This window comes from Acanthochromis polyacanthus, chromosome 6 (genome assembly GCF_021347895.1).
Source record: "Acanthochromis polyacanthus isolate Apoly-LR-REF ecotype Palm Island chromosome 6, KAUST_Apoly_ChrSc, whole genome shotgun sequence".
Classification (NCBI taxonomy): domain Eukaryota; kingdom Metazoa; phylum Chordata; class Actinopteri; family Pomacentridae; genus Acanthochromis; species Acanthochromis polyacanthus.
In genome coordinates, this window is record NC_067118.1 from 11,136,327 (window position 1) to 11,157,933 (window position 21,607).

The 21,607-nt window shown below is 40.4% G+C and overlaps 1 protein-coding gene and 2 non-coding genes across 5 annotated transcripts in view; 1 reads left to right on the forward strand and 2 right to left on the reverse strand.

Moving 5' to 3' along the window:
• Nucleotides 1-21,607, forward strand: part of sema3h (sema domain, immunoglobulin domain (Ig), short basic domain, secreted, (semaphorin) 3H) — an 89,097-nt gene that overhangs the window by 43,574 nt on the left and 23,916 nt on the right. For all 3 annotated transcript variants that reach the window (XM_051949772.1, XM_022206318.2, XM_022206319.2), the window contains 3 exons: nucleotides 82-201; nucleotides 2,376-2,521; nucleotides 4,130-4,244. In XM_051949772.1, coding sequence (XP_051805732.1) covers nucleotides 82-201; nucleotides 2,376-2,521; nucleotides 4,130-4,244 — 381 coding nt within the window. The remainder of the gene's footprint in view (nucleotides 1-81; nucleotides 202-2,375; nucleotides 2,522-4,129; nucleotides 4,245-21,607) is intronic.
• trnar-ccu (transfer RNA arginine (anticodon CCU)) lies at nucleotides 1,127-1,199 on the reverse strand. The gene has a single exon. It is a non-coding gene; the product is annotated as a tRNA-Arg (tRNA).
• Nucleotides 10,472-10,543, reverse strand: trnam-cau (transfer RNA methionine (anticodon CAU)). The gene has a single exon. It is a non-coding gene; the product is annotated as a tRNA-Met (tRNA).

Sequence of the window (21,607 nt, forward strand, 5' to 3'; positions counted from 1 at the left end):
CACCATGATTTATGAAAAGTTCATCAGATATCTTTGGTTGAACAGTTGTAAGAAGATGTTAATCTTGTGTGTTCTGTGTAGACGGAGAGCTGTACACTGGCATCACCTCGGACTTTATGAGTCGGGACTCGGGTTTCTTCCGTAGTCTTGGCAGCCGTCACGTCATTCGCACAGAGCAGTACGATTCCACCTGGCTGCAAGGTAAGAAGGAAAAAAAATGTAAGAAAACAAACAAAAAGTACAAAGGAACCCCACTTTGAAGTCTCTATTTAAGTGGAACAGCTCTAAACTGTGCCTTCTTGCAATAATGTGTTTGTGAGATGTTGAGATTAAAACACTAAAATTAATCTAATTTTGACAGCTTCTGGATGCAATTTCTATACTGAACGAAAACATAAACGCAGCATCTAATTTTTTTAAATTAAATTTTACGTTGAGCAACTGAACAGCCACAATGTTCAAATATACAGAATTTTTACTAATCTGCTCGTCTCTGTGACCCAAAAAAAACTGTTGCATCTTAAGAAAGATTTGACCCTGCTATCCTGTTGTTTTGTTGTTGTTGTTGTTGTTGTTTTTACTATAAATATAATTTGATTTCCAACAGAACAAGGACAGGGTTGTTTTGTCTTTTGTAAAAAGGAAGTTAACATCTCTGGTTATGAGTTTTCCTGCATCACTGACCCAATATGGGGCTCAAACTCTGGCTTGGAATTCCAGAAAGTCTGTATTTAGCTTCCAGGGAGAGACTTGCAAAACATGCTTTTTTTCATGTATGAAGGGTTAAATACACTCAAAAAATAGGTTGTCATGGACAGAATACAGCTGTCTCTGCTGTCAAACACCCCAAATAGGACTCAGATCCATAATCCCTGGCTTAGGAGGCCAGTGTCTTATGAAAGAAACAAACTGACTTTGTGAGAAGTATGGTTATTTGCATTCTTGAATAGCATTCACAGACGTTACTTTTAATTCAAGTACATGACAATTTTGTCAAAATTGTGGTTATAAAATCAGTGGTCTGGTGCAAACTTGATGTACTTGTGATGCTAAACTTCTGAAGTCGTTCTGCAAGAATCCAAAATGTCTCACAGACAACTGATACATTGGCTCAGAGACCAGTACATACCCCAGATGGGACTCGAACCCACAATCCCTGGCTTAGGAGGCCAGTGCCTTATCCATTAGGCCACTGGGGCTTCAGCATCACCTCTCTAGTGACACCATTGTCTGCCATTTGTATTGTGTAGCACCACATATGCACACCATTGAGTTAATGATATTGTTGATGCTGCTTGCCAAATGTTGTCCCACTCTGTCTAAACATTTTGGTGAAGTTGGCAGATATTTTTGTGGACATGATCATGTTGTTGGACAGATGTGGAAGAGTTTTTGTTGATCCAGGCTGTTGTAAAACTACTTCTCAGAGGACAAATGGTGGAGTGACTGGCTATGACTGTAACTGAGCCCAGCATCCAAAAGGCTAATAATTCATTTTTATCTTCTTCTTATTGTCTGTGGCATCATGCCATTTTAATAAAGCTGCATTTTAAGGTGGACTTTTATCGTCACTGATTGAAAGAATGTCTGTGCGCTGATCACACTATATCTGATCATTGTCCTTTAAAGCCACACCTGACCAGGAGGTGGATTAACTCGAAAATTTGCCTTGAGTTTAACAGCTTAGAAAGTTTTTTGCACACTTGGCAAAATTTACCTGTTTTCTAACCACAACAACAGAAATGGGACGTTTAACTTCTTCTCTACCTCAGAAAAGTTGACCATTGGCCTTAAATCATTGATATACACTGTGTTTTGTGTAGTGAGAACAAAAAGACATAAGAACAGACAGTGGAAGCCAAAGTTAACCTACTGATGAGGGATTCACGATCACTACCTAACTTGACAAATCAATGTCCCATACGTTGAGCTGAAATGGAGTTATGCTGTGATGATTAAGTGTTCCCTTAATTTTTCTGAGCGGTATATTTTGGTTCTGCTTCCTGAAAGTCTGACAGTTAGACTTTATTATGTTGACCATCTTCTTTACTTCTCACTTTGTAAACTGAAGAACATTTTTCACTCCAAATCAGCATCTGTAAAATGATCTCCTGCTCGCCCGGTTGGTGTTTTATCAGACCGTTGTGTCCACGTCTGCAGCTGATAACAACAAGATACATGCTGACTCTCTCTGCTCTTTGTAAACTCAATTGTACCTTCATCGTTCCTTTGCTCTATCTCTTCTCCTTGTGAACTCTCACATGCATTTTACGTGCATATCAGCGTAGTTAGACTGCATTGCTGTACACGCACATTTACTTACCTGCCTTTTTCTGTGCGTGTGTGTGTTTGTGTGTGTGTCTCCCTCTCTCCAGATGCCCAGTTTGTGCGGGTAGCGCCGCTGTCTGAAACTGATAACCCAGAAGATGATAAGGTCTACGTGTTCTTCACTGAGCGTGCTCAGGAGGCCGAAGGAGCTGCTGGGAAGGTGCTCTACTCCCGAGTGGCACGCGTGTGCAAGGTATGTTGTGTGTTTGTTGGACACAGATTTGATGCAGATTGGGCCTGCTTGTAGTTTATGTAACCATCGTACGTGCTTGTCAGCGTTTCTGCCCGTTGTGTTGAAGTAAGCAACTGTGTATCACTAAATGTTCTGGCCGGCTGATACGCTGTCTGAAGATTATGTTTAGGGGACTGTTTATGTTGGTCAATATCACTGGGTCTCCAATGTGATACACTGCATCTGCAGATGTGGACATGTGTGCGTGGCAGTGTTAGTGTGTTTACAGTAATGTTTTCGGCTGCTTACATGTGCACATGTTGCAAAAATATTGCAAAACATTGGAACTCAGTGGTTAGCACTGTAGCCTTGCAGCTAGCAGATCCCCAGTTCGCCTCACGATCTTTCTGTGTGGAGTTTGCATGCTCTCCCTGTACGTGCATGGGGTTCCTCCAGCTTCCTCCCACAGTCCAAAAACATGCTGAGGTTAACTGGTGATTCGAAATTGTCCATAGGTGTGAATGTGAGAGTGCTTGTTTCCTGACTTCACGTTTAGTCGACTGGGATAGACTCCAGCTCCCCGTGATCCTAATGAGAATTAAGCAGTGTATAGTTAATGGATGGATGGATGGATTGATGGATGGATGGATGAAAAACATTGAATATCCAACCAGCTTACTCATTTTAGAACTGCAGCAACTGATCAGTAAGATGACTGAGAGAATGTCAATCTGTAACTATGTGGACTTTTTTTTAAAAATTGTGCAAGTTGTTCTGCAAAAATCCAATTTGCAAATGTGTTTTCTGCTTTAACTAGTGTTACGTTTTAGTAAAATTAGTGTACTCTGCAAGCAGAAAACAAAAACTTTTAGGCAGAGGAAATATAACATGGTTGTCTGGGAATTTTATTTATTTATTTATTTATTTATTTTTTACCGTTTCTGACATTTTACAGACCAAACCAGTGATGACCATCTATCGTTGCAGCCCTGTACAATGTTATAACAGCTTTGTTGTGAGATACTGTAAAATGGGGGCTGCACAATTTCAGGAGAGTATCACATTTGATGTGATTTATTTCACAAAGCAAGTCAATTCATGCTTCTTTTCAATATTTACTGTCTAATAGATTTAAAACATGTGATGAAGTATTACCACCATCAAAACTGTGGTGGCGCGAATTTGGAAATCCAGACATGCCAATATAAAACTTGAATCAGACCTGAATTACATAATGTGATACATAAATATCAAATTGGTGTGCAAGCATGAACAACAACTGAAGGTTTGAATCTGCTCAAAAGAAAGGAAACTGAATTATAGGATTACTCTCATTATTTAATAGCTGCAGCTCATAAATTCTATATTGTAGTCTTTTTGTGCAATTCATGAATGACATTGTTTCAAATTGAGATTTCGAATAGAAATTGATTCATTTTTCATCCCCGTGTGAAGCAGAATTAATTTTAGGTCATAATGATTGAAAATTATAGTTCAGAATCCTTATAATGTGCTTTATACATGATGCTATTATGCTTTATTCATGATATTCATACCTTTATGCTTCAGTATGGTCTTCTGGGGTCTACATAAATAGAAGTGTTTTATCGCTCTTTCTTTTTGCCATAGAACGACATCGGAGGCCAGAGGAGTTTAGTCAATAAGTGGAGCACTTTCCAGAAGGCTCGTATGGTTTGTTCAGTCCCAGGACCAGACGGCCTGCAGACGCACTTTGACCAGCTGCGTGAGTACAAACACACACACACACACACACACACACACACACACACACACACACACACACACACACACACACACACACACACACACACACACACACACACACACACACACACACACAAGCTTCAAATGGCAAACAGACTACATGCTCAGTAAAAAGCTAATCACATCAAAGGGGTGGTCACATTGACAGCTGGAGTTCTGCTGCTGGATGCTTCATAAAAAGGAGGAACTGACTGTAGGAACTCAGCCGGTGTGTGTTTCTGTGTTTACGAGTGACAGAGGAGAGTTTGCAGACTGAGGAAACTTAAAAGTGCTTTGGCCACTGCCTCGGGTATATGTCTGTATAGCTCCACTGTTACCACGGTGACCAACAGCCCTGTCGGTCACCTTGGGTCCATCTTCATGCTTCCAGCCTTGGTTACCATGGCAACTGGTCTCAACATTCACTTGCGCTGGGTTTATTCATTATCGAGGATTCGCAGTAGTGTCCTCCGAGTGTATGTGTGTGTGTGTGTGTGTGTGTGTGTGTGTGCGTGTGTGTGTGTTTGTGTGCTCAGGAACAGGTCGATGCAGTCGTGAGTCTTTGATGTGCATTTTGACTAAATTAGAATGTTTGTCAGTCTGAACTCGTATCTGTGGATGAACAACTCTGATTTTTCTGCATTTAACTGTGAAGTGTTGCTACACTCTTTGCAATTATTTTCATAACATGCATTGGTCGTGATGAATATCAGAAGGAAACTCGCCCACCTTCAGCGCTGTATAGCATTTTAAACACCCTGCACACCAAGTTGGGTGTCTTCAGTTATTGATTGCTGAGAGTTACATGACTTCTCATTTCTCACCAGGTTATGCTTACCATCCCATGATCTGTAACATGCTATACAAAATGCAAGAGTTTTCCTTCTCCATTTTACAACTGAAATCTTTAACTTAATAAGCAAGTAGAACAAAGCTGCAGCAGAGTGAAGGAGATGTAAATCACTTGCCATAAGCCCACGTAGTTCTTTGAAGAGACTGAGTTTGTCAAAAAAAGTGAGAAGATGTACACAACTGTACAAATACACAATATGTGTAGGCACTGACAAGGATGTAAAACTGACACATAGAAAACACATGTCACGTACTACTGATGTACATTTGCTTGCAGATCTGCTGTCTTTCTTTATGCCACAAAGCAGAAACTGGACACTATTTCCTCCAAGCAAATGGAGCAAAATCTTTTAGATTCTCCCCACAACACACACAGTCTGCTGTTGTGAGTTCAGTGATTCTTATCAAGATGGCTCCAGAGATGGTTGCCTCAGTGTGCTGCTTGGTTTACATCAGTGTTGTTGCAGATTATCCAAGCAGGATCACTTACACAAATGATGATATTTATTTGCTTTGAATTGAACTCGAACATTTCTGGACTTAAACTTTACATTTTGGGTGGTTAGAAAGATACCGATGCAGCCACATTATTCAAATATACAGTATTTATTTTGTCTATTCTCCTCCCTTCCTGTAACAGAACGTTTAGTTGCATGTAAAATAGGGATGTGCGCGACTAGTCGTTTAATCGGTTAACCGCCTACTCATTTATTAAACGTTTAGTATTTTACTAGTCGGTTAAACGCTGCATTAAGCATCATGCACCTTTTTCTTCGCGCCTCTGCATCGGCTTCTTTGTAATCAGGCTGAGCAGCCAGGGAGAGAATTGCTCCTCCTCCCCTCCCCTCACACGCACACGCACACGTAGCAGGGGGCGGTCGACCTCCAGATGACACGTTCATCATGCCCACAACTGATGCTCAGATTGAAGTTCCAGATGTCCGCCATCTCCTGGTGTACAGTACATGAGGCACATGAGGCAGTATATTTGAAGCTATGGCTTGTTATGTTCAGCAATGTTGCTTGTCGCAATATTGTGACTTTGGCGCTTAAAGGGTTAGATTGCAAATTTTCTGAACCGACTAGTCGCTTCGAAAATTAGACGAAATTCCCATCCCTAATGTAAAAGAAGATCTCTACCAGTGCTGTTCTTTACTACACCATTTCATTTCCAACAAAACAGGGACATAGTTGTTTGGTCTTGTGAAAATTAAGTTAAAATCTTTTAATCTTTTACCAATCAGCATTGCAATTAAAGGAGGATTTTAACACAGCTTTGGGTTATGAGCCCAGCAGTTTTACTCCCAATATGGCACTCACACCCACTTTTGCATTGACCTGGCAGGAAGAGAGTGGCAAAAACATGGTGCTTGTTTGCATTAGGAGTTAAATATACTTTAAAATGTTTCTTCATATGCAGATTACAACTGTCTCGGTTGTAAAAGCCCACAATCCCTCTCTTAGGAGGCCAGTGCCTTGTCCAGTAGGCCACTGAGTCTTCAATAATGTCTGAACAAAGACACAGTCAAAACAGTGTAGATTGGGACATGGACACCAAGCTGAAGACTGGACTTCTTATTTTGCTTCTTGAAAACATTTCACCTGTCACCCGAGAGGCTTTCTCAGAACTGTGAATGTTCTTAGAGACTTATTAAGAATGCCTTTTGGATAGAAAAATTTCAAGGACCAAACAGAGAAGTCCAGTTGTCCTCTACTGAAGCCTTTTGGACTACCGTGATCTGAATGACTAACATTCTACACAAACAAGGAGTAAACATCGTAGCACAAAGCAGTGAAAACATTTAGGATGTGAAACAAATCATGCAATGAAGCAAATTTGCTTAACCTGTGTGGTTTTAATTCTGCCACTGATCAGTGTGTTGACACGCCACTACGCACAGTCCATGGACAGTTTGAGGAGATTCATCTCACTCCTCCAATTTTATGTAACTGTTTCAGAGTGTTCTCAGGAGCTGAAATGCTCTGAAGGGCTTGTCGCACAAATCTGGAGACACAGTTGAGACAATTTAGAGAGAGAGGTGTGAACAGCAGGGAGTTAACGTGGTGATGAAAAGCTCTGATGGCACCATGAGATAAAAGCAGTGATGTAATGAAGCAGCAATGTTAACGCTCAGCAGTTTCACTGACCTCTGGGTTAAAGGCCCATCAACCTTCGTCTGTGCTGCTCAGACTTAGACAAAGGTGTGCATTACAAGAGTTACTCTTTAAATCACTGAATTGTCCTTAAGAACAGACAGAAGATGGTTTTCATCCATTGACCTTTAGGTTGTAGGCCTGTTAATGGTCTTCTGCACCAGCCTGTTGTCACTCAAAGATGCAAGACTTTACAAAGACTATTAATCTATGGTGAAGCCTGTGTTACAAGTCAAAGGCATGGAGTGTGAAAACCATGGGTGTTCATTGATAGAGTAGCTCTTTAACCCTTACATACTGTTCATATTTTATGCCTTCACAGTGAGACCAAGAATTCCCTCATAGTAACTGTCTATACCAAATATAAACCTACAGATCTAGATCTAAATCTAGATCTAGATCTAGCTCTAGATCTGTAACATAGGGCTATTTAGAATGTCTAAATGGCCCTATGTTAATTAATAAATGTATAATTAGTCCTTAATAAATGTTTAAGAGAGCAGGGAGAGAGTATTTTTAGCACTTTCTTTTGGAGAAAAACATCTACTATTACACAGTATCATGTCCTGTTTTGCAAAAAAAAACATCGAAGCCATCATGATTTAGGTATATTGTTAATGAATTTGAAAATAGCATGAACATTTTTGAACTGTTAGAATTTAAAACATAACCATGTTTAACCACTCCAACCATTAAATGCTGTCCTTGGTGCTATATCATAAGAAATCCTAATTATCAGTATTAATTCAACATTTGCCACTTAGAACAAAAAACATTAAATAATAAAATGCTTATTATGAACTTGTCTCTGCATTCAAAGCAATGCCAGGAAATTTTACACGTGTGGAAATTAGTGTGGAACTAACCTTAATTCTAACCGTCATCATGGGAGGGGCTGGAATCGCTGGCAGATTTAAAATCCATCCTAATAGATACTGGCTTAGGAGGCCAGTGCCTTATCCATTAGGCCACTAGACTAGATTAGTTATCCTACAAAGAATGTCACTACAAGGAAACAATGTGAGCTACACAAGCATTGGCTTTAACCAGCACAGGTTGCCAAAGCAGGTTCTATCGATGAAACCACTGTCAAGATAAAGTGGTTATCAGAGGATGGTTTTGATCCATGGACCTCTGGGTTATGGGCCCAGCACACTTGCACCACTCTGCTGTCCAGAAACCCTACTGCACAATATTGGAGAGATAAATGAGGCAATATAGAGAGGAGCATTAAAACAGGGAGTCAATATGGTAATGTAAAGCACTAAAAACACTGACAGCATGAGACTGAAGCAGCAAGTGTGTGTGAAAGACATGGGTGTTAATGGCTACAGTTGCTCTCTAGATGATTAAAATGTCCTTAAGAACAGATTTTGATCCAGCACTCTGTCACTCTCAGCCACAATCCTGAGCTTGCATTACAAATTAGAGACGTGTCCAGATTTAATGTTTTTTCACAGCCTCCTCCTGTGTTTTATGATCTCTGTCATACAAACACAACATTGTCCATGATAGCTTACAGTATATATTCACATTCAGAAAACTTTGTTTGTGTCCAGGGGGCAATTAAAAGGCACGCAGAGCAGGCAGTCCAACAATGACATAAGAAACTGAGTGGAAAAAAAGAAATTAAAGATAAAGTGAAAACACAAAATTGTATATATATATATATATATATATATATATATATATATATATATACAGTTTCAAAAAAATTAAAGGAACACTTTGAAAATACATCATATTTCAATACGGGGGAAAAACAAACTGGATATTAGCATTGATATGGACTGGATAATGTGTTAGGAATGAAAAGTGCCACATTGTTTGATGGGAATGAAAATTATCAACCCCCCAGGAGGGCTAAATTCAAGACACCCCAAAATCAAAGTGAAAAACTGATGTGGCAGGCTAGTCCATCTTGCTGAAATTCCTTGGCAGCAACTCAAAATGGTATTCAGTAGTTTGTATGACCTCCTTGTGCTTGTATGCATGACTGACGATGCCGGGACAAGCTCTGAATGAGACGACAGATGGTGTCCTGGGGTATCTCCTCCCAGATCTGGACCAGCTCATCGCTGAGCTCCTGGACAGTCTGAGGAGCAACCTGGTGGTCTTGGATGGAACAAAACATAATGTTCCAAAGGTGTTCTATTGGATTCAGGTCAGGTGAGCATGGGGGCCAGCTAATGGTATCAGTTCCTTCATCCTCCAGGAACTGCATGAGTTCTCTTACCACATAAGACTGGGCATTGTCGTGCACCAGAAGGAATCCAGGACCACTGCACCAATGTAGGGTCTGACAGTGGGTCAAAGGATTTCATCCTGATACCGATGCCGATACATATATATATATATGTGTGTGTGTGTGTGTGTGTTTACGGTATTTGCACTAAAGCACTAAGTCAAATTCTTTGTGTGTGAAATCCTACTTGGCAATAAATCCTTTCTGATCTGATTCTGAAATACTCTTTAAGTCTTTGGTCTTTTGGAGGTACACTAGTACCTAATGCATTTGTCAATGCTGCATTCCAGCTGTTTGTCACACCTTGGTTTATGTCATGGGTGCGTAAAAAATTTCATCTAGGATACACCTGTGCATACTCGCTTGAAGCTCTTCCACCAAGAGATGAGTCTGACAAATTGAGACACCTTTTGAGAGAGCGCACCAACATTGATTTCACGGTTACAGTATGAGAAGAGGCTGAAATTAGTGAAATGAAATGTACCTGTAATGCACAGATGTTCATTTTCAAATAATTACAGTGTTGTTTTGCCTGAACACTGTTAGCAGAGGATGGTTTCAATCCATCAACCTCTGGGTTATGGGCCCAACATGCTTCACACAGTTGTAGAAACACAGGTGAGGAACTGTAAAGAGGGGCATGGAAGCAGGGAATAAACATGGTAATGCAATGCTCTGAAAACACTGGCACTAGCAGTGATGTGTATTTGACAGACATGGGTATTTATTGCCAGAGTTGTTCTTTCAATAACTAAAATGTCTTTAAGAATGGGCGACTGCAAAGGAAACATTTGTACCAAGGTTGATTTGTAGGTCATTGGGACAGATGACTGAGGAGACAAGGAAGCTGAAATTCGTGAAATAAAATCAGACCATGGCATCTGAAACAAATAAGTGTTCACTAGCTTGAGTTGCTCATTAAAGAATTATTGTTCTTTTGGCTAAACATCCCACATTAGCAGAGGATGGTTTCGATCCATCAGCCTCTGGGTTATGGGCCCAGCACGCTTCCACTGCGCCACTCTGCTGCAGATTCTCAATTTTGTGCAATTTTAGAAACACAGGTGAGGAACTGTAGTGAGGGTTAGGGAATAACCACAGTAATGCAATGCACTAAACACAGTGGCACCATGACACAAAACCAGTGATGTATATGTGACAGACATGGGTATTTATTGCCAGAATTGCTCTTTAAATAACTGAAATATTCTCAAGAATGGGCAACTGCAAAGGAAGCACTCATACCAAGATTGATTTCTGATCACAGGGACTGAGGAGAATGAAATCAGGGAACTGACATCAGACTACAGCATCTGAAACACATAAGCACTCACTAGCTAGAGCAGCTCTGTAGATAATTAGTGTTTTTTCAACAGACCATTCCACATAGCAGAGGATGGTTTTGATCCAGCAACATCTGGGTTATGAGTCCAACACACTTCTGCTGCACCACTCTGCTGTGGGTTCAGAAGATTGGGCAATATAGGAAACACAGGTGAGGAACTGTAGCAAGGGGCAGGGAATAACTGTGGTAATGCTCTAAACACACTGGCACCATGACACAAAAGCAGTGATGTGTATGTGACAGACATGTGGATTTATTACCCTTTAAATAGCTAAAATATCCTTAAGAATGAGCAACTGCAAAGGAAACACCTGAACCAAGACTGATTTCCGGGCCGCCAGACTGAGGAGAGAAGGAGGATGAAATAACATCAGACTACTGAAACACAAAAGCACTCAGAGTAAAGTAGCTCTTTAGATAATTAATATTCTTTTGGCAGATCATTCCACACAGAAGAAGACAGTTTTGATCCATTGATCTCTCAATTACAAGCCCAGCACACTTGCACTGTGCCACTCTGCTGTCAAGCACAGTACTTGTATCAAAAAAGAGACAAAGGTGAGGCAATGTAAAGAACTTCTAGAATGCAGGAGGTTAATGTGGTGATGCAAAATACTGAAAACACTGGTACCATGCGACACAAACAGTGATGTAATATATCAACAATGCTAATGCTCAGCAGCTCCAGTCATCTCTGAATTGTGGACCCATGAAGCCTTCTCTGTGCCACTCTCACAGCTGGGACTCATACCCATGATCCTTAGGCTCTGACTGGAGACGACAAGGTTTTTATGAAAACTACAATGCAAATTGTAGGGATGGAGGCTGAAAGACGTACACTTGGCAGGAGATGATCGAACCACTAAATTGCTGGCTGGCTATGGAAGGAACTGAAGTGTCTTTAAGGCAAACCAGCTGCTGAAGCTATTGTCAGAGGACAAATTCTCATCCATTGACCTCTAGATTACAGGCCCAGCTAACTTCTACTGGACCACACTCCACTAAAAAGTATCAGATGTAGGATCCACCAGCCATTATTACACGGTGGAACAGGACAAGCACAGATTTTGTCTGTCCCTTTCCTGCCCTGGGTTTAACACCTTCACAGCCACAGGTTGGAGCCAAGGCTCGCTTTGACAAGCCAAGACACCAAGACACTTCAAGTAAGACACTTTCCAGATCTGGTACGAGGGTGCAAAGTAATGAATCAGCAGGAAAGCATGAGACCAGGCTTTCAAGGATTCCCCTACACAGACCTCCAGGATGTATAATGGACCTGTCTCAGCCACGAGATTGGTTTAAACCCCCAGCCACTATCAGGCCTACAAGGAACCAAATGCCTGCCAATAAACATTTGGACTGATTTCTGAGCCATTGAAGGGGGCCTCACTAGGGTCGCGGGGGGTGCTGGAGCCTATCCCAGCTGACTCGGGCGAAGGCAGGGGACACCCTGGACAGGTCGCCAGTCTGTCTCAGGGCTACATATACAGACACACAATCACACTCACATTCACACTTACGCAAGGGCGTAGGTTTGATCTCAACATTGGTAGGGACGATATAAAAGCATAACCTGCATGTATATATATATATATATATATACAGTGGGTACGGAAAGTATTCAGATCCCTTGAAATTTTTCACTCTCTGTGTCATTGCAGCCATTTGCCAAAATCAAAAAAGTTCATTTTATTTCTCATTAATGTACACTCAGCACCCCATCTTGACAGAAAAAAACAGAAATGTAGAAATTTTTGCAAATTTATTCCATACCCACTGTGTGTGTGTGTATATATATATATATATATATATATATATATATATATATATATATATATATATATATATATATATAGACATTCAGAATAAACTCAAATAAAACAAAAAATATTTTATTTTTCATACAATCTATGCCAAGTGGAAAATCATTATTTTTTTGATTGTCACAGTCTAAAATATATCAAGTATCAACAATGAATCTGATTTATAGCTGGTTGTAGTGCAGTGTCACATTAAAAAGGAAAAAAAAACGCACACCTAAGACCTTAAAGAAAAAAATGTCCCCATGCACAGTGTATTATAGATGCATTATAAGATCTGACATTGAAAGTTCTAAATTTCACCAAAAAGCACACCAATGCCAAATTTTATTATAAATGCAGAACCAACACCAAACATGAAAACAGACAAAAATGAAACTGTTCTGGTCAGTATTAGTCAGTAAAAATGCAGCCAGAGCACACTACAGAAGGACAGTGCAGAATCAGAACTGGTTTCTTATCTGTGCTGTTTTTGTAAATGAATGTCTTCTGAAGTAAACACAGCGACTCACAGAGTTCCCATTACATATACAGCACCTGAACATATACAGTAAGTCATGCACTCTTTCATACAGCCTTACTGTAGCTTACACAGACACACACACAACAATAAGAAATACTTGAAAGCGCACAGAGACACACACAGTTTCTCAGTTGTCCACACACAAACTCCAGCCTCGGCCTGTCTGTGTACACGAAACAGTTCAGACTTGTCAGGAGCATAAACATTTCTACCCAGCATGCCAGGGGTCACGTTTTACATATCTGATAAGGATGCATACAAATTTGTTTGTGAATGCACTTCATCAACACACACACACAAAACCACAAAGTCTGTACACAGTAGATTAACCCATCAGGTTCAGAATGCTTTCAGTGATGTGTTTACGCCATGCTCCGCCGCACAGAAACACTACAAATGCCATAAATCCCTGACAGTGTGCGGGTCCCTCATGGCAGCATAATGCCACCTGGCTGTATGTGGGTGTCCATGTGAGAAAGTTCTCATTAAAATTTGCAGAATGCTTTGCAGTTGTTGAGTTGCAGGAGAAGAAATCAATCAGCACTGTTCATGTAGAACACCAGATACAAAGCTGTGAAAGTGTTTGTTAAAGAAAAAGAAAAAAAGGCCGCAGATAGGAGCGGTGTTTGGGTTCAGCTCCTTTCTGCTGTGACACTGTTACTCTTTTTTTTTAGAGATACAAAGGATCTGATATCATGTTAGACAGATCCATCTAACGCTGCACAAATAATACAGCAGATGCCAATGAAAGGCAATGTTTTTGGCACCACTTTTACAAGAACCGTCTTATCTATAACAGTCAATGTAAACCATGTGAAATCCAGACAGTGATGCAGGAATCTAATATGATGGAACAGAAACAGAATAAGCAGCTATAAATAATAAATGAAGGAATTAATAGATGCTAACACAATTTCAGGTATTTTGCTATATAATGAGACTGTAATACCAAGAAAAAAACATTCAGCAAGTTCCCCAAAAATGCATGCACTACTGTTCAAAAGTTTGGTATTACTTAGAAATGTCCATATTTTTGAAAGAAAGGCAGCTTTTTTCAATGAAGATAACATTAAATGAATCAGAAAGACAGCCTAGACTTTGTTAATGTGGTAAATGACTATTCTAGGTGGAAACAACGGATTTTTAATAAAATATTTACATAAGGGTATAGAGACCCATTTCCAGCAGCAGCCATCACTCCTGCGTTCTAATCATAGACTGTATATATAGTGGACGTAGCATCTGGCTCCAGAATTGAAGCCCACCCAGAAGTGTCAAAAACTTGCAATATCACGCCGTCCGCTAGGGTTGGCTCCAAAAAGCTTTTGCTCCATAGACCCCAATTCATTTTTGGAAAAAATAAAATTTGATAGACTGATTTTCTACAGCTCAGGATTTTTTTCCCGTTAGTTTTCATGGTCAACATGAGAGATCAGGTGGCCGATCTTAAAATAAATCAATACAGAATTTTAAATAAACCGTTAAAGTTGGCGGAGCAAGGGGGCGTGGCTATACTTGATAGACAGCAACAGAAGCCTCTGCGGTAAAATGTGGGCGGGATAAGAGAGTCCTCAGCCAATCCTGCCCCTAGTTGCTCTCCGGTCCAGTCTGTTTGATGACGCTTTTTACGTCACTGACTCCAAAAAATCCAAAACGGCGACCAGGAAGTAGCAAAATCCGGGCTTCATTTTCTCGGCGTTGAAACCAACGGATGACATCATGGTTAGTTTACACCTGGTTCTAATGCTACACTATGTTAGCTAATCATGTTGAAAGTCTACCCTTGTGCAATTATGTTAGCACATGAATAAATGTGTGAGTTTTCATGGAAAACATAAAATTGTCTGGGTGACCCCAAACTTTTGAACACTAGTGTAGATGTATTTTATTGTTGTGGTTTGTTTTGGTTTTCAGGACTGAGACTGATGCCGGTTGTTAGCAATCAAGAAAGACAGATAACCGTTCTTTTGCACCAACGTACAATAAATGTTATATATTAACAGCATGTGATAGCAGAGGTGACGTTATAAATAAGGATTACTACAGCTGAATATGGACCGTAGAAGTAGGAATGATGACGTCCAAAGTGTCCCGTGACACTGAGATATTCTCCTCTATTTAATGTGAGATTAATTAATTGAGATTAAGCAGTTTGTGTCTCTTCTTTTCTTAATCTTTCACTGTTCTAGTAGTTTTATTGCCCACCAATTCAGAGATCTTAAAGCACTAGTTTTTATTGTTTTCTAGACATCATTTCAGTGTAATCTATGACTGCCTCGTAATTTAGCCTCAAGCAGTTACCCTTAGCCACTGTGAAAGTAGCAAAATTCCTAATTTGTGGCGATAGCATACGGTTCTTGTTCAGTTTTTGTAGGTTGTATTTCTGCTGAATATAGGTGTCTTTAAGTTAGAGCAGACTGTTAAAGTTAATCTGACTTCAGGAAGATGTTACAGTGTTGCAGATAATACTCCAAGCTCATCGGTCCCTGTCTGTAGACAGTAGCTTTTAGTGTTAATTGACAGCTATTGTGGCATGTAACAGCCAAACAGATAGAGCTGTGGGTGGGACATTGCTGACACTACAGAGTGACTACAGATAGCTGGCTTCATCAGAGCCAAAGTACAACATTTATTTGTTAATAAAAAATAATTATACAGGTAATTGGGGGAATTGCAGAATATGGGCCAATCGGTTCGATACCTACTGTAGTGACTGTAATAATTTGACAGAAGGAAATGAGGAAGAAAGGAGACGTAAATAAAGAGTGACTAAATCAGTACAAGGAGGTGGTTGGGGCAGATGGATGGGACCCAAACAGGACATTAGAAGGCACAACTGACAGTGAATCCTAGTGATTTTAATAAATTGACCACCTTGACTATCGTAGCATTATAGCCTGACTAATTTAAGGAGGATTTATTGGATCCATTAAAACAAGTCATTTGAATTTCAGCAAACCTTAAATGTAAGTTTGTCAAAGAAGTCATTTCCCTGGCAATAGGGGCATCAGATCAGGCACAGCTTGTATGTGTTTCTTTACACAGCAGTTCTCAACAGTGTTATTTAATGCCACAATGTTGTTTAAAGCTTTGTTGTGAACAGTTTGTTTACCTTTGTATATTTTAGCATATTTTTATAGTTGGCGACACATATTTTATGACATTTTTGAACACCCTTCCTGTTGGCTTTGTGTTGAAAAAAGCATCTTGTTTTTGACCACCACGCCGACTGACTCACAACACAGGATTGCCTCTGAGTTTCTTTTTCAGTTGTGTTTGTGTCTGGAGCTGTAGAAGCTTTTTTCACATACATGAGTCTTGCTGTTAATGTTTTTGATTCTTGTTATTATTGCCACTGGAGTGAAAAAGCCTCAGTGAGCCAAAATTTTTCCAAAGCCACGTGGTCGAGTGGAAGTTGGAACTCGTCAGATCACTCTCTGGTGAAAAGTTTTGGAGCCCGTCTCACAGGGAGGGATTCTCTGCTGTTTACAGCTGTTGTTGTGGTTGTAGTTGTTGTGGAGGAGAGTCATGCTATGAGGTTTCAGAGACGGAGACAGAAAACCCTCTGTGGCCCAACTCAGCATCCTGACACCAGCGACAATGAGGTATTTTCAGCTGTTTGCGTCATCTATTTTTGCCTGTGTGCGTGTAAGATTCAGTGTTCTAGACGTAACACAGCGCCCATACATATTCCACAAAACAGGAAAGATAGAACGTCACAGTTTGTGGATGATACCAAAGTACTGGAACAATGAGGGTTACATTACATTACATTATACTAGCATATAACTTTAAAGTAACACTTTTGCACAGTTTAAATTGTTTACATTACATAGTATTTAACCTTGCACAAACTCAGGTGATTCATTTGTACATTCCTGCACACTGGAAGCATTTCTATTACTTTATGTGAGTCATAATTCCTTTATTGCACTCCAGTTTGACATGTAACTCTGCTTGTTATTTGTCTTGCAAAACTTTCTGCCTACTGACTGGTAACACTTTCTTTAATCTATATGGTAGCAGGGACGGCTGGTATAAATGGGCTAACAGGGCTAAGCCCTCCCAAGCAAACACAAAAAAGATGAGACAATTATTTTTTAAATAACTTACAACAGATTGTTTTAAGTTTAGGTGAAAAAAAAAGGTAGCAACAGCACCAATCAGTCAAAAGAAAAACATAGAATATCTCTAAATGGGCTTATTTTTTACAGCCCCAGCAGATACAGTCCGCTTTCATTCATTTCGTTCTTGTAAGTGATTGACAGGTGTCATGTCCCGCCCCCGTGATTTACTGATCATTTGGGCTAACTTCGGTCAGCCCACAGGCCTTTGACGCAGCGAGAAAAGGTTAAGCTATGGCGAGTGTTAGCACGAACGAGGTGTATTATTTGCTTTGATGTCCATTTTCTTCAATGTCTTTGGAGGAAAAGCTGGAAGTTAAGAGACTGGGATCACATCGGCCATCGATGTGAGCTTCTTTTCAAATAAGGTAGGCCCACATTGACCTGTTAAAGGACTGTGACACCTTGTTTTTGCTGAGGTCATCTGTTGTGCTGAAGGCGTGTTTTGCACTACATGTCGCCAAACAGTTGTAATAAGACAGTTGCAGCAGGCTATCTGTGGGCAGTCGTTGCAGTTGGAACACGTTTTGGTGGTGTGTGTGTGTGTGTGTGTGTGTGTGTGTGTGTGTGTGTGTGTGTGTGTGTGTGTGTGTGTGTGAGAGAGAGAGTGAGTGAATGAGAGAGAGTGTTGATGTAGAGCACTAAAAAAGTATAGTGTACCTGTAATTGATGTAACTGTGTGTATCATAGGTGATGTTGCTTTTGCAGCTGTGTTAACCATTTAATCGGTATTATGCCTTTGTTAGCCCACCCAACAAATTTCACCACCAGCCACCACTGTATGGTAGTATTTACTGTTATGCACTAAAACGGGGTGTCAAACTTATTTTAGTTCAGGGGCCACATGTAGACCAATTTGATCTTAGATGAGAAAATACATAAAAGGTGTTGCAGTGCATCAACAACAGAGTTCCACCAATCCAAATTCTGCTGCTGCTGGCTGATGTCATATTGCACAATGTTCAATGTCTTTAGATATTTCCACAGTAAAGATTCATTTTCATAGAACTATATTCTTCAGGGTGCAAAAGTGTCTGAAGCAGCATTTTGCACTCACTGCTTAATTTATTCCTGAAACTTGGCATCTTTTTTAGACTTTGCAAAGTCATCCCGTGGATTGGATTGGACCATCTGGAGGGCTGATTTTGGCCCAGGGGCCATATATTTGACACCCTTGCGCTAAAACATCAAGTCAGTTTCCTTAAATGTGAAAACCCTCTTGGCATTTAAACCTTTCTAACCCTTGACAAACAAAAATATACATGTCAAAAATTAATCCCAGTCTGCCACTATTTGCTAAGAGAGAACCGTTTTCCCTGTGCTAGTACAGGTATCTTTCTTAAATTGACCTCATTTTCAGCTTTGAAGGTGCCTGACACTAATGAAAATAATGTATTTTATTCTAAATGGAAGACATTTAGTTATTTCCTATGACAAAATACATGTAAAGGCTGAATTAGTCAACGAAAACACCAAAAGTGGTGCACTGATGTCCAACTGTTGACCCTACGTCCATGACGGATGGGAGCTAAATACCAGAAACAGCAGGTGTGACATTCCTGGAACAGTGATGTTTTTTACAGGTGAAATTTTTCATCCAAATTTAGTTTTTGAACTTTTGTAACTCCAAAACTGAACCTTCATTGGGTCAGTCATATAATCTTTGATGCTGCCTTTATTGGATGCTTGAATAAGATAAACCAGAAAGGTCAAACTAAAGAAAATGAAGTTTCGCTGCATGTATTCGCTGAGAAAAGAGCAGTCAGACATATTGCCAAACCACCAGGACTCCCAGCCCTATCAGAGTAATCTGACAAAAGCATTTTCCACTATTTACTGCTTAATTACATCATCAACAAACACACTTTGTTCAAAGTGGGTATGAAAACACGTTTTGTGATACTAGAGAAAATTCATCATGTTTTGACTCTGCCATTGAGTCTCGCTAATCCATCACTGCTTGTGTGAAAAATACTTGAATGGAAGCCCAGTTTATCAAGAGAAACATAGACGGAGGAGGGATGCCGGCCAGAAGATGCGAGGAGGGTGGAAAGATGAAGTAGGGCGAAGAAGGAAGAGGCCAGAGGTTGTAGCAGGAGGTGTTGACCAGACAGGAGAAGGAGGGGATGGAGGAGAAAATAGAGGCAGAGGGAAGGAGATAAGAAGGAGGAGGGTAAAAGCTGTTATGGAAGTGTTGCTGCTATAATGCTGTGAAACTGAAGGTGAAGGAGAAAGGAATAGCTTCTTAAGAAGAGGATTAGAACAAAGTTTGGCTTCAAGGTTGGGAAAATAAAAAATTGAGGAAGAGGATGAGGATGAGATGAGTTGTGGCCAAAAGAAGGAAATTGAAACAAAAGGCATTTAAAGGCTGTTTAACACAGAAACAGACATATTTTCTATCCACTTGCACACATCTTCCCCCTTTGAGCTTTAACGGCCTGAAAATGACACAAAAGAGCATCACATTTACATTAGAAGAAGAATAAATGTTAAAACGAAAGTAGAGAGTATATTCAGGAACTAGGAACACTATAGTCAAGACAAAAGACTTTTTTCCCCTCTAAGGATGTGAGAGGAGGGGATGAGTGAGGTGAAGTGAATTTAAAAGGGTGTGAAGGCTTATTGAAGAGAGATTGTGAGGGAGGGAAGTCAGGAAATGGGGTTAATGGGGGAGGATGGAGGACACACAGAAAGGTGGAGGAGGAAGGGATTTCTCGGGGGAGGAAGTTGGTTATAAATGTTGCAAAGCTATAGTCTTTGTTGTGTAAATTATTGGATCGCTGAAGTACAATTTGGTCAGAAATGCACATTTAATGCACAAAAATGTGTGCATTAAATGTGCATTTAATGTGTGAAATCCACTGGTGAAAATGTCCTTGGAGGAGCTGGCCTCTCAATCTGAATGTAAATGGTGAAACTGAGTGAGACATCAAGAGGTTAACCACTGTGGCTGGAGGGGGAGTAAAATGTGTCACAGAGAAAAATATGGAGCACCAAAGGGAATAGGGCCAGTAGCCAAGGGGGTTAAAAGGACCAGACAAGATGGAGGCAGGGCTATTATTGGCAAATTACTGTAAAAGGGCGAAAAACACAAGGAGAGTGGGCAGAAAGGTGACAGGGAGGAGGAGGAAGAGGAGGAAGGAGGTGGATGCTGGAGTGGAGAATAGTGGTGTTTGCCTCAAGGGGGGCTCCAGCCAGACAATTAAATGGAGGAAGAGGAGGAGGAGGAAGATAGGGGCTAACGCTGCAGGTCTGCGGGCGAGACAAGACTATCTACCCTCAGGGGGGAAACAGCCTTGTTTTGTTTAGAGAGGAAGACTCAAGAACCGTCCTCCAGAGAAAATAGGCCAGACAGACAGATGGACGGGGAGACAGAGGAAACGAAAAAGAGGGAGATAGCAGGAGGGACGAACTGAAAACAGCGAAAGTGAGTAACAAAGAGAAGAAGAAGAGACACCCGGAGGGATCTTGGGAAGTCCAGGTGGATTAGAGCAGAAAGGGATGAGCACCTAATGAAAAGATAAAGAGACAGAAAGAAAGAAAGAAAGAAAGAAAGAAAGAAAGAAAGAAAGAAAGAAAGAAAGAAAGAAAGAAAGAAAGAAAGAAAAAGAAAGAAAGAAAAGTATCTCAGAGAGAGGGATTAATGTTAGTGCAAGATGGTGGCCAGCAGTCTGAGCGAAAGGAGATGTGATTGAGAAGATAAGAAGAAGTTTCCTGTGGCTGCAACATAATTCAAAATGCTCCCTCCTTCCTCAGTGATCAAACAATGGACCCTCCTGCTCGGACTATTTTGCAGACAGAAACAGGTTGACTTCCTATTTCACAAACTCCACATTTGTGATTAATGTGCGTGACTGTTTTTTGATCCCACCCTCCCCACCCTGTTAAAGATTAATGACATTAAAGTCACTACAGTTTAATAAATCAAAGAGATGAAAGGTGCAGAAGTGAGGTGGAACGGTGCTAAATCAGATTGGGTTTTTAAACTTGTCATCCGGAGCGATAGGAGTGAATTTTGTGCCAAGCTGGGCTGTAAATATCCGAGACGTCTTCTTCAAAGTATGTGAAAAGAAAAATGTTTGTCTGGCTGCGTCTTCCAAACTTTTACTGTGTTTTCATGTGGAGCTGAATACAGAGTTAGATGCTGAGAAGAAAGAAAGGCTTTCAAGCAGGAGGCAGGGACAGAGTTTTCCCCCTACAGGGATTAACCAAAGTTTGCATTAAGTTTACGCAGTACTTCTTCAATATTAAATTGACATGCTTACTTTACTTTGACATGC